General features: G+C 41.3%; 1 protein-coding gene and 1 non-coding gene across 5 annotated transcripts in view; one reads left to right on the forward strand and one right to left on the reverse strand.

The window, feature by feature from the left end:
• Positions 1-13,360, reverse strand: part of LOC139609711 (cilia- and flagella-associated protein 47-like) — a 50,719-nt gene that overhangs the window by 36,730 nt on the left and 629 nt on the right. For 2 of the 4 annotated variants that reach the window (XM_071464597.1, XM_071464594.1), the window contains exons 2-25: positions 12,768-12,925; positions 12,499-12,614; positions 11,813-11,951; positions 11,450-11,534; positions 11,132-11,272; positions 10,597-10,766; positions 10,110-10,216; positions 9,764-9,990; positions 9,470-9,674; positions 8,545-8,773; positions 7,777-7,929; positions 7,366-7,564; positions 7,143-7,239; positions 6,623-6,839; positions 6,288-6,532; positions 5,911-6,041; positions 5,081-5,203; positions 4,837-4,968; positions 4,612-4,689; positions 2,393-2,540; positions 2,055-2,137; positions 891-1,089; positions 641-726; positions 121-337 (exon numbers count right to left, since the gene is read on the reverse strand). In XM_071464597.1, the coding sequence (XP_071320698.1) occupies positions 121-337; positions 641-726; positions 891-1,089; positions 2,055-2,137; positions 2,393-2,540; positions 4,612-4,689; positions 4,837-4,968; positions 5,081-5,203; positions 5,911-6,041; positions 6,288-6,532; positions 6,623-6,839; positions 7,143-7,239; positions 7,366-7,564; positions 7,777-7,929; positions 8,545-8,773; positions 9,470-9,674; positions 9,764-9,990; positions 10,110-10,216; positions 10,597-10,766; positions 11,132-11,272; positions 11,450-11,534; positions 11,813-11,951; positions 12,499-12,614; positions 12,768-12,925 (3,685 nt within the window). The remainder of the gene's footprint in view (positions 1-120; positions 338-640; positions 727-890; positions 1,090-2,054; positions 2,138-2,392; positions 2,541-4,611; positions 4,690-4,836; positions 4,969-5,080; positions 5,204-5,910; positions 6,042-6,287; positions 6,533-6,622; positions 6,840-7,142; positions 7,240-7,365; positions 7,565-7,776; positions 7,930-8,544; positions 8,774-9,469; positions 9,675-9,763; positions 9,991-10,109; positions 10,217-10,596; positions 10,767-11,131; positions 11,273-11,449; positions 11,535-11,812; positions 11,952-12,498; positions 12,615-12,767; positions 12,926-13,360) is intronic. The other 2 variants (XM_071464596.1, XM_071464595.1) reach the window with 2 other exon arrangements.
• Positions 10,290-10,361, forward strand: trnad-guc (transfer RNA aspartic acid (anticodon GUC)). The gene has a single exon. It is a non-coding gene; the product is annotated as a tRNA-Asp (tRNA).

Here is a 13,360-nt window from a genome sequence, read left to right on the forward strand (position 1 = left end):
AATTATATCTACAGCGGCCCAAGTGTGTATGTGTGAGAAAGGAGAAGGCAGAAAGAGATAAAGCAATCCATCATACTGTGCGTGTGTATGTGTGTGTGTGCGTGTCCAATCATCTCTCACCTGTTCTGATAGCCTCAGGCCTGATGCTGACCGCTAAGCAGATGGACTGGCTGGGCCCCAGAGAGCCAGATGATGGAGTCACCGCACATATCCCCCCCTCTCTTCTGTCCTCTGTTGGTACTGCTGTTGCACTGCGGTTAAACCACCAGTGTAAGCGCTCCCCGACGACACCAAGCCAACACACACTCTCTTCACACACTGCTTTCAGTTCCAATGTCTACGGAGAGAAACACAATCAGAGAAAAAAGAGAAAATTCGGAAGGAATGAAGGAAACAACAGAGAACAACAACACAGAAGATTAAAAATTTTGATAATTTTGTTTCTCTACAGTGGGTTCAGTGGGAAGGTACATACTGCAAGACAAGATCTCCCTCATGGTTACAGAGAAAAGTGAAAATGACAACAAAGGAGAAAAGAAATACAGGAAATCCAGTAAGAAGGTTTGAAAGGTGGAAGGAAAGAAGAATACAGGGAAAGAAGGAGGGAAAAGATAAGCTGCAGCTATACAGTTGATGATACCTTAGTGTAAGCATCAGACTGTGGTGCCAATGGGTCCACATGGAACTGCAGACTAGAGGGGGACATTTCCAGTGGAGCGCACAGCACTAAAAACATTTTCAAAACAGCAAGGGAAGCAAAAACATTACATTTAGCTGCACAAACCTAGAGCCATGTGTGAAAATGATTCTGTAGAAAAAGCTGTATTCAAAATACAGATAGAGTATCACTCACTAACAAATACACGACAGCTTTACATCAATGACCCCACCTGTGGCCTGTATGCGCTGTGACTGTTGTGTCACCATGGTGACAGAGTTGAAAAGTGGTTTCACCATGTGCTTCCAGCTGACAGCTGACAGTGAGGAGGAGGTGGATGAGGAGGATCGAGTGGGGGAAGGAGATGGAGATACAGCGTGCCATCTCACATCGTTGACCATCAGTGGAAGGTCAAAGTCATAGCTGGCTGCCTGCAGGAAGACGTTTCCTTGACTGTCCTTCACAGAGCTCATAATTTTAAACAAACATTTCAAAGCTATAAGATAAGAAAGAGCAAGATGAGTAACTGAACATGTCGTTTACACTGGTTGTGCTCCTAAACTCAACTGGTTTGTACCATGGTTTCCACTCCAGTTCAAAACAGCATGCCTGCTTGAAACAACAGCTCTGAGCGCCACATTAACAGCAACACTTTTGTTACATGCTGCAGCAACACGGCAATGAAATTAAAGTTTACCAAGGCATCTCTACCATCTGCTACTGTCTGATTACCAGCTGTTAGAGATTCAGTGTCATGGTTGCACCTGCACTGCATTTAGCCATCTTTCCCTGCCCTCGCTGCTACAAAACGAGTGGCACTTCTGAATGACCACAGGTCAGCCAGTGATAAAAGGATTACCTCAGCAATTTTTGAATATAGTAGGTTCAGTATAGAAGAAGACAGACTGGATGTTAGTGATGTTTGTGGAGATAACAAATAGGTTTAATACCCAGAGTATAAACTCTGTAAAGTCTCAAGTTTCTGTGTAGCTGCCTCCAGAGCCTAGCCTGCTATTGACAATAAAGACGAAAAGGTAATTTTGTAAACAATGGCTGTTTGATTTCAGGCAGAGGTGGACAAAAGCATATTATTTCTCATTTCTAGCAATCAGCAACCATTGTCTTTTCAGAGCTCAAAGTCTCTGACAGATCAGCTTTTAGCTAGCTAGTGTCTTCACTGCATTGTTTTTTGCCAAAAGATTGAAGTTTAAAATTAGACCCCTGGTTTACTCCAACACAGCTACAGTTTCTAAGCTTATGGAAGAGGGATGGAGAAGGGATTTAGTAAACAGTCAATTCACGAATACTAAGTATACAGTGTTAAGCTGATCTTCTAAATCCTCATGATACTGTGTCTACTGCAACTATTCTGGAAGATGTCTGGTCAAAATCTCACCTGGGTGGGTGAGAAGATAAGGGAGCAGTCCGCAGTCTGGTGGCCCTGCATTTCCATAAAACTCACACCTGGCTCCTTCTCTGCTTGTACAAGGGAAAGAAAAGCACACACATGCAAAAACTCAGCAAACACAAGACGATTTGCTGTGTATATAAAGTGGGTAAACACTTACATTGTATTGCATTATTGCATACAGACAGCAATTCAATAATACAATACTATGTGCTGTGTTGCATGTACAAAACCCTCATTATAAGCACTTATTACTGTATCCACACACCACCATATATCCACTCTGACCCTGTGTGAAATGCTGGACTGTGTAAGTTGAAGCATACTTGCTGAGGGCTGAGGGAGCTGGAGAGAGAAGTCTGCATATTGTGACAGGTCAAAGGTGACCTGGGCTGCGGTTGATGAGTGGTTTGTCAGAGTGAACGGTATCGCCCGCTGAGAACCAGCATGGACCCCATAGAACTGAAAATGGGACTGAGAAGTGGGAGGGAGAAATTATATTAGTAGATGAAAAAAACACAGAGATCCCAAAGGCAGATATCTGAAAACATGGAGAAATTGGATGCATTACATGGCCTTAAGCCAGCTTTTTTGGTGCACTGGGGTGAACGAAATCAGTGACTCAGTTGTCTTGCCCAGACATTTAATTTTCCAATTATATGCCATTTCAGTAAACCATCAACAAAATATCAAACCCAAAAAGGTGAAATTTCATTGTGCTGTAACACTGGACGGTGTTTGATACACAACTGTGTTTTGCCATGCTCTCTAACACAGCTTCAAAGGTCAGAGATGGAAGAACCTGCCAGAAGATAAAGACTGAGGGAAGGACATTAGCTTGGTGATTGCTACTCATCTGGCTTTATTAAAATTAAACTGTTAAATGGACATTTTTTCCTGATTAATTCCTCAAACTCGGCTGTTGGCATTAAGCGAATGTCTACCTAAGAAGATATAACCAGGCTGCAGAAGATGCTTGATCTTCAGGTAAAATAATTGGAGAGCAACAGTCAATTCCTGCTCTAAGAGGAAGTATCATTATAAATGATCAAAAGTTAATTAACCATGCACATAAAGGTTATTACTCCAGTTCATACTATGATGAATGCACAGTACAGGACAATAGCTTGGATCATTTCTTGAATAACATCTTATTTCTGGTATTCAATGTAATTCAGATTGGAGACTCCATTATACCTAATGAAATAGTCTATTATAAAACCTCTTTCATCTGGTTAAGACCCCGGGTGGTAATGGCTTCACTATTGATTTTTATAAATACTTTATTCATTGTTGCTTAAGTTGTACAGTGACATGATAGAAAATCAGTCAGTGTCATTGATAGTGTTAACTGCCACAATGTGTCTTCTTCCACAACCTGGGAAAGACCACCAGCTAATCAGCAATCTTTAACCTTTAAGTGTCCTAAACAATGAATATATAGTGCTTATCTAAGTCCTTCCACTCCATTTGGAGAAATTTCCTCCATCTGTAGTGAATGTGGACCAGGTGGGATTTGTAGCAGAGTGTCAGTCAGCAAATAACATGAGGAGGTAATGTGTAGTCCCAGCTCTTTGCCAGCCCTTGACAGATAGGATGGCCATCTTTAATATTTTATCCAGATTTGTTTTTGGTCCCATCTGTATGAAATGGTTTTAAGCGCTCTACCGTGAGCCACTCTCCTCAGTCTGCCCCCTTTAATATTTATGTCAGCCTTTACATCCTTAGCCTGTGCTATTTGTGGAAACCCAGAGCTATTGGGTATCTCTGAGGGAAGACATCAGCTCAAAATTAATTTATACGCTGATGATATGCTATTAACAGTATCTGATCAGCCCAAAGGTGTTAAGATAATCAAACCATTTAGCTCATGTTCAGGATATAACAGAAACCGGAATAAAAATGAAGCCATCTCGTTAAATTATTTTATTTGCTCATTTAGTCTCAGCCCCTGTCGTCTAGAAACCTGAAGGAATTGAATACTTAGGCATGCAAATCTTTTTCTCTTGCATCGTTATGTTACTGTCCCAAACCTATTGCAAGGTTGAATAAAACATACCAGGTCTGAAAAGGGTCTAAGATATGTTAAGGAATATTTTCTATTACTCAAGGGACAGCTTCCAGTTACTTGCTGCATCAGCAGAGTAAAAGCTGAACATGATTGTTAATGTTTCACATTTTGAGCTTTGTCTATTATTTGCTGATTTTTATGGTGCATTCAGTATAGAAATCAGATAAATGCATGTTTGCAAAAGTTATTTTGTGAGGTTTTGTAAAGTTAGCTCACACTTTGGTTTATCATTTGCTTTAAATATAAAAATATAAGCCTGAAAATAAAAGGACTTAAAAAGTTAATAAATGCTTTTATGTTAACAGACTGTTGTGTTGTGTGTGTAATCTCCTTTTCCCTGTTGGGCTTTGCTGTAGTTTTCACTTCTTAAGTGATTCAGGAAAAAAACTATCAACACGATGTCAACACACACACACACACACACACACACACACACACACACACACACACACACACACACACACAGAAACTCACCACACTGATGTCTACATTTGGAGGCTCCACTGATCCGCCCACTCTGAGCTCAATAGACTTCATGTCTCTCAGAGCTATCTGTAATACATACACATGCTTACTGTCAGTTCCTTTCTTTCTCACACACACACACACACACACACACACACACACACACACACACACACACACACACACACACACACACACACCTCTCTCTCTCTCTTCTCTCTATCTGTCTCTCACCTCGACTCTGGTGTCAAACTTGATGACAGAGTCAGGGCTGAAGTGGATCTTGAGCACAGTCTGCCCCCCACATGGCACCACACCCTCAGATGGACTCACCACCATGCCTGGCAGAGGGCACACGTCTAGCACCTGCCACATACAGACAGACAGAGAGAGAGACACACTGATGATTTGAGGTTCACAATTATCAAAAACAGGTATGGGTGTGTGTGTGTGTGTGTGTGTGTGTGTGTGTGGGCACCTGGTAGTAGGCATGGTTCTGTCCAGTGTTGTGCAAGACTGCACTTCTGATAGAAGGCATGCTGAGAGGCACTGATCCAAATATCACCTGTTTCTCTGCCAGCTGGACACTAGTGGATCCAACCTGACAGAAGGACAGAGAGGAAAAAGCACTGTTATACAACATTGTCCTGTGATATTCAATGTGTTGCTTTTACCCTACATCTGTAGTTTACTGCTCTCCCTTAACATGCCTCATTCAATTCTACTCCAGTCACTGAAAAAGAAATGAATAACAGAAATAAATAAAAAAGGAAAGGAAATGCAGGAAAGAGGCTCTTTTGATTTGATTATTTATTTCATTTAATTTGACAGCACAAAATGAGAGCACTGACCCAGGACGAGGCACATTCCTGATTAATGTGAAAAATTTTGACTTCATAAATCCAAGCTGCACACAGTTACTCTTATCTGTGGAGGAACAAACCACAAACTTATTACTGTAAGTGTACGGGGGCTCAGAGTTTTATATTCACATGTTGGATTTTGGTGACAGGCTAATTTACTCAGGAGGTAGAGCAGGTTTTCCACAAATCGGAGGGTCAGTGGTATAATTCCCGCCTCCTGCAGGCTGTGTTTTGAAGTGTCTTTGAACAAGATCCTGAACCCCAATTTGCTTTTGTCAATGAGTGTGTATATACTATTCCCTGATACAGCTGGAGTGTGGAGAAGTAGAATATGATGTAGGAGTGGGTTTAAAAATTTCTATGGATGTTTAGATACCTGATTTCTGCCTACAAATGGTAAATAGGAGGAGATCATACGAAGTAGTCTTGCCAATTGTAGACAGACCTTAGCAACACAGCGTAGGCGTTGTGTGTTGCCCTCGTGGACACACAAGTCAAAGTCTCCTTCTGCAGGGGAAGAGAAGGAAGGATGCCACACCACCTCACAGTCCAGTTCCCTGTATGGCTCCACTACACCTGGAGAGGATAGATTATATTTGCTGCATCAGCTCTTATTCAAATAGGCAAATCTATCAATTAATAACACTTCTTAACAATAGAGCTCCTTCAGGATAAACAACTGAGAGTGAGAAAAATGCAAGGATGACAGAATACCTCACCTTAATAATAGGCTTAGAAAATGCTAATAAAGGTACTTACACAATATTTTTATTCATTTTTCTGGCTGATTAAAAAAAAGTAGCTGAGCTGCACTTGTAGCACCTGTAGCAGGTCGAATAGAGAACAGGATGCCACTCTCTGTGACGACTGGTCTCCATGTGAACTCTGCAGCATGGTTATGCCGGTTTTGAAGGGTAATTGAACTTCTATATCCAGACTTGGCAAGTAGGGTGGGGGTGGGGTGGAGCACCAGCAGGTCGGTGGACAGTTCCAGAGCCAAAGGGACAACCTGGGCCTGGACCAGTATCTGACCAGGGTGCTGCTGGTTTACAGAGTAGGGCACAGGTCTGGAATAAAGAAATAGACTACATTGCATTTGAACTGTAATCACTGATTTTCATATAAGTAAAATATATTCAGTTGTTTCCTCCTCCAACCTGCAGAAGCGACCCAGCTTGTTGCTCTGAAACGTCAGAGATAAGGTGTTGTGGGAGCGGGGTGGCAGGATGTGGGAGAGGGGTGATGAGCCCTGCAACTCTGGGCAGTCCACCTGCAGCTGCACCCAAACATACACTGACAGATGATTGGTCAGCTCCAGCTTCTGAACACACATCGACTGCACACACACCTCACCAAAGTCCACTGACAAGGGACCTAATGAGGACAGAGTGAGATTTTTACCTAGTTTTTGATATGAAAAGAATCTCTCTATACTTTAATTTGTTTTACAATATGAAATTCTGATTATATGATTATTTACAATCACCATGATGACTAAATGCAGATGTTTTGATGTTAGCAGATTACATTCCTTTCAGAGAGGGCATAAGGACAAAGAACCAGACACAAAAACACACTACTACTTAGTTATACTTGGTGTTTTGCTGTATCTCACAGTTTGTACTCCAGCTATTATTAGAAACAATGACTCAAGTACTTCTGAGTTTAATCTCCAACCTATAACAACTTGGTAGAGCTCCCGAGCTGTCAGAGTCCTGCTGCAGTCTGCCACCTCCTGGCTGTTAGAGGGAACTGCATTCATTACCTCTGACACCTACAGTGAACATAGGACACAGAAAGAAAAATTTCCCTTGACTTCTGCACTGAAATCTCTGTGGAGCGGCAGACTGATCTGTTACCATGTCAGTTATTAGAAATGGTTTTCTTCTTTTGCTCTCACCTGACTGTTTACCTGCTGGGTGATGGATGACCTGTCTGTGGGGCAGCTGCATTTGGTTCCTGTGGAAGCATAGCTGTAGTTTGGCTTTGTTTCTGAGATCTTCCTGCTCTCCATGTCACTCCTGCTGAGCTTAGGGGGAACAAGCCCTTGAGTAGGAATAATCCCAATGTCCACTTCATGCTCCACTTTTTCTTGCTGTCTTGCATCCAAAAAGAGACACAAATATTCAACTTTAAGGGGCCATCTAATTTTGATGCACATGCAGAGGTCAGCACATGTTTGAGTTAGATGCCAGTCATAACTTTAGTGGTTGTTGCAAAGTAAAAACTGGGAATAAAAACTGCAACACTCACTGAAACTTTGCCTGTAAGGCCTTCAGGTCAGCAGTTGACATTACAAATTAAAGCATACCTCTCCTTGATCCTCGATAGCCGTGCTTGCCTGAGCTGTTTGATGAAGTCTGTGTAAATCTGTCGGTTTCGCTGTTTCTGCTCCTCCTCCTCCTCAGTGTAAGCATAGCTGGTGTCCACATAGCTATAACGGGGAACACCAGTAAAGATGGTCCTGAGGTGGACAGAGACAAGAATGTTGTGGAAAAACACAAAGATGTATGACAGACTGCTTCTACATCCATCAGCAACTCTGCAATTTTAAACTTCAGTTTCTGTGGTAGTGAAAATGTCAGCCCATCACTGAGAAAGGGAAAACAACTTGTAATTAAAGATTTCCTCATCACCCAAGGGCTTGAATTACAAGATTCCTCTGAATGTTATATTACACATTTTTATATGTTTCCTCTCTGTCTCCTCTTTTTCTACATTTCTACATTTTTCCAGCTCCAACCAAATTTGTATCAGGTGCCTATTGTAACTATTGTAATTAGTTTTTTTGACATGATTTCTTTCCTTCTCTCCTTTTTGCCCAAAATGTAAGACTTAAAAATGTTTTAAAACCCAACACTGACATGACAGTGGTGTAGCAATTAAGGCTGAATATTTAAAAACGTAGTCTTAAATTTAGAAACCACATCTATCTGTCAAAAGCTAAATAGGAGGTGTTTTATCAATGTCATGTCATATTTTAGGAGGATTTGGAAATGTGATTGGATGTGATATGATTCGGTTAACAAATTAATCTGCCTGCTGAACCTGTGAATCTGTGTGTTTCTTTAAGCGCTACCTGTACTGTCTGGGTGAAGAGACAGGCCTGATGCTAGCAGCTCGGTCGTTAGGAAAGGCCAGGAACTCCTCGCCCTCTGCGCTTCGACTCCTCTCCCTGCGATGTGTGTGGAGTCGTGTTTTGTTGGTGCTGACGACAGCAGCACGCGCCATCACATGACAGCGAGCCAGCTCATTGGACCGAACGTGAGGCTGTGACCCAGTTGGATTGGTCACTGCTGGAGTGATGCCTGCACAGTGGCCAGTGAAAGCGGGACAGGCATGTTATACCAGCATGTTAGACATCTAAATAATTACAGCCACTCAATGATCAAAGAAACACACATATAGCTCATATGAAAAATATATTATAGTTTTATATATATATATATATATATATATATATATAATAGTTTTTTATTGCAGTAAGATTATCTTTGCATGCTGCTAATTTTTAATCAAAGTGTGTTAAGTTATTACTTTGCACTAGTAAAGTAATTCTACCTTGTCACTCTCATTATCAGAATATTACAGGTTATTGTTTTTGCACTGATGTTTTCTATGTCATTGTCATTGTTTTCCTGTGTACAGTTTGTCTTACACTGGTTGTGTTTTTACGTGTTTTTTATGTCTGCTTTATGAGCCTTTTAAATTGCCCTCGGGGACAAATACAGTTTCTTCAATTGAAGTGAATATTTTCTGTTTATACTATGTTTACACTCTTTCAGCCTAACAAATGCTTGTTTATTTGTGCTTATATGCGCTCATTAGCCAATATGGTGCTTACGTGATAATTACTAATTATTCAATGTATTTTGATACACTGACACACAAAACACAGCTGAATTCAATTAAGACAATAACTTAAGTGGCATAACATAACAACTACACAAAGAACCCTAGAGTGGTACATTAAAAAACACAAGTGTTGCTTTTTCAGTATTCACCAGGATTAAGTTTGGGGGCGGCGTGTACGGTCTCACTGTGGACGACAGCAGACAGGTGTAGAGTGATTGTGTGGAAGCTGCGAAGCTCAAGTTCAGTAGCTTCAGTGTTGTCACTGCTCTGGTGAACAACATGACCTAAGACATCTACCATCTGACACACCTGGAAGCTCCCTTGCTGCCGTGCAGTGAAAGACAAAACTACATCCTGGGGAAAGCAACGGAGAGAAACAAGTTTGCACTTTCACTGCTCTGCTTACATTTACAATTACACCACTGAATCCATCACCATCCTACCTGACACTGCCCAGGGGCTATAGTGCCTGTGGAGGGCTTGGCGGTGAAATGGGCCACCTTGCGGAAGAAGAAGTTGACGGGAAGTTGTGGGCAGAGGTTCTGCAGCACACACAGCAGATCCACACATTGCCCTGTCACACAGGTTAGGAAATCAAATCTTTGATGACTGGGTACCAGAGACACAGGGAGCCCAGAGCCTGTCACTGCCAGTTCCACGTGGCTGTTACCTAAAATAAAATAAAAACAAAAAAAAGGTAGAAATATCAGTGTGAGTTTACTCTCAACTAATAATCAGTTCACACTAAGCTGTGCAACACGAGTATGTGTGAGTATTGTGTGCGAGTACCACTGTGGTGAGTGAAGCCGTGTCTGCTCCCCACTGACTCAAACAGCAGGAAAAGACAATAGTCTTGCCGGCTGGCTGAGCAACTGTGCTTCTTCTGTTTACATCCACTGAAAGAGACAGGGTGTGGCATTTGTGGTAGTCTAGTCAAAATGAGATCATTCCTGTTTAGCATTCACAACATCCTCGTTAGTATAGTGGTGAGTATCCCCGCCTGTCACGCGGGAGACCGGGGTTCGATTCCCCGACGGGGAGTTGTACATTTTCTTCCCCTTATAATTTACATTAATATTATATCTAATCTATTGTTTTCTTTTACAATAGTTCTATACGTACAACATTGGTACCTTGACATTTACTGGTTATTTCAATATTTATGTTTAGACCAGTGGATCACTTTTTGACATAAAATTCTAAAAAAACATAATTTCATTGCTTTTCAGACACATTTGGACACACACACAAACAAACATACAGACAAACAATTTACCTCTTGCAAATGGGGCTGAAGCGTACTGCCACAGTGGTTGTCTCATACGGCCCCAGTCGACCCTGCTTAGGGAAACACGCCAAGACCTGAGAGAAATCCTGACGTGCCTCGCTGCAACTCTTCATTCTCTCCAGCAGGGTGGCGTCTGTGCTCTTTTGGAGATCTGTTCCCTACACAGAAATCACAGTCAAAGCCTCATTTCATTCTAGGGTATGTGCAATCTATTTGAAACCAAACGAAATGCTTTTTTATGCTTTTTTGCTTTTTAATAAGCAAAACCCTTTCTGGAACATGAATGTTGAGGCCTGGGCGATATGTTTTAAATCAATCACAATTGGATAGTTTTCCTTTCTGTTATCCTTCCTTCATTCATCACTATATACCAGCTGTGTTTTTACTTAATATAATATAACCTGTCTGAACTATCAACCAATCTAACTTCTAATCTAAATCTAATTTCTTGATTAATTACAAACATATCTGCAAAACACCTGTGCAGATGTTTGGCAGCACCAACTTCTCACACTTCACTCACCACCTCAGTCCCAGCAGCAGTATCCTGGAGCAGGCAGACCCAGTCACAGGCCTGGGTAGCAGTGTTTCTCAGAACCAAATTCTCCACACGGGATGTCCCAAAGTATACAGGTCCAAACCACAGACAGGAAAGTGGGGCCCCCTGTACAAAAGAAAGGCATTATGTTTTTAGAGATGGAAATCCTCATAATAACTTCTAGTTTAAGTCCAGTTGGATGAGGAAGGGAATAAAGGTGAAGATTCAATTCAAGAATCAACAGAGTGTCGTGTAAACACTATCTAAAGTCGTAAATTAGTTCTTCTTGGACCACTGGATTACCTGCAGGTCAAAGACCTCAAGCCGCTGGTCCACCACCTCAGCCCTGATACTAAGAGCTACAGCAGAGCGATTCTGGAGTTTTATCCTGGGACAGAGGAGGTGAAAAACTGTTACTCAAAACCACCAATTAAAGTGTGAATTTTCCATTGAGCTGTAAATTTTCTATTGTCAGCACCTACGTGTGCTCTCAGCATTGATCCACCTGAACACTTTTCCTTTATTTACAATGATTTTTCATGTGCAAATATTAAGAGCTTCTACAAAAACCTTAACACATGTCTTTTATAGAAAATAGTTTTCTTTCTGTATAAGAAGTTGCAATCACAGTGCTTTCTTGAACTGGTGTTATGAAGTCTGTCTTACAGAGCCTTCTCCTCAATCTGCCTGGGTCCATCGGTGCACAGTTCAACTTTCAACCACTGGGTGGCGCCAGCTGCAATGACTCCACTGCAGGGTGACAATTTGACTGAGGGGTCTCCACTGTACTGCACTTGGAACATACCTTCAATGCACAAGCATGCACGCACGCACGCACACACACACACACACACACACACACACACACACACACACACACACACACACACATACATGCACATTCACATTCAATAGTCCCAAATGATTAATAAGATCGTAGCAAAGGTACAGACAAACACCATCGTCTTCTTCCACTGACAGCTGCTTATCACTCGCAAGGTATTTAGTATAAAACAAATTCCAGTTCATATTATCAGCACACCAATTGCACACAATAATAAAAAATTTCCACATGGAGGATTAACTGCTTGAGTAGTTCAGTGTCCTACCATGTGTCCTACTATAGAAGTAACACTTTCAGATTTTAATAACTGTTGTATCATTTCTCAGTAACTCCACGTGACTTACTTCGACACTAAAATTCCCTTTCTATTATAATACACAATTATCTTACAATGTTACATGACTTCTGTCTCATGCGGTCAACCATACATATACATTTATTTAGGTCATACCCACTTGAACAGGTTAAATACAGTATCACCAAGTCCAGAAAGAGATGGTTGATTTACCTGGTGCTGATCCTTGATTAGTTATAGGATGATGTTTGCTGATTAACTGACTGCTGGCAGCAATACAACCAAAGTCTAGCACTGAGTCCATTAGGAGGGAACAAGCCCTGGGAAACCTAGAGGAGTAGATACAGTGGGACTGAGTTAACATGAAAATATTTGTGAAGGTGCATTCATGAAAAACAAAACACGATTTACTATCTCATGGACAGTGTGTTTTGTCCTGAACATCTTTAATATATGTCATACAGTATGTCTAGCTTGCTTACCCCCGCAAGGGGATTTCAATGGTGTCCAGATCATCTACATTGATCAGAAGGCAGTCTCTGACCACCTTCTCTTCCTCTGGAGTGAACTGCAGCAAGCCACTTACAGACAGACCGGGAGCCACTACCATGGCTGGACTAGTTGATATGAACTTGAAAGACTGCAAGAACAAAGAAAAGAATTGGGAAGAACTAGAGGGAGACACATCTTAAGAGATGGAGGGAAACATAGGCAAGCATCAAACTGGCCAAATGTTAATATTCTCAAGGAAAAGAGGGCGAATAAAACGTAAAAATGTTGAGATGGGGCTCTTTCAGAAAAGCTTCAAACATCAAAATTTTTTATAAAAAGATAAAGTGAGATAATCCTCGAAGAATAATTGTTAAACAAATAGTTATTATATCATTATTTATCTTTTTCCCCCAAAATGTTAAGTTAACTATGATCACAGACAGGTAACGACGATATTATTGAACAGATATCATTGGACGTGGGGGTATTTAACCAAAAACCTCCATCACAATAATTAGTTTGCTTCCCAGCTAGCGTAATGTGTTACTCGGCAAGCTAATTGTTAATTGGCTAACAGGCAATT

This window comes from Trachinotus anak, unplaced genomic scaffold (genome assembly GCF_046630095.1).
Source record: "Trachinotus anak isolate AG129_WGS33_773 ecotype Australia unplaced genomic scaffold, CSIRO_AGI_Tana_v1 ptg000026l, whole genome shotgun sequence".
Taxonomy (NCBI): domain Eukaryota; kingdom Metazoa; phylum Chordata; class Actinopteri; order Carangiformes; family Carangidae; genus Trachinotus; species Trachinotus anak.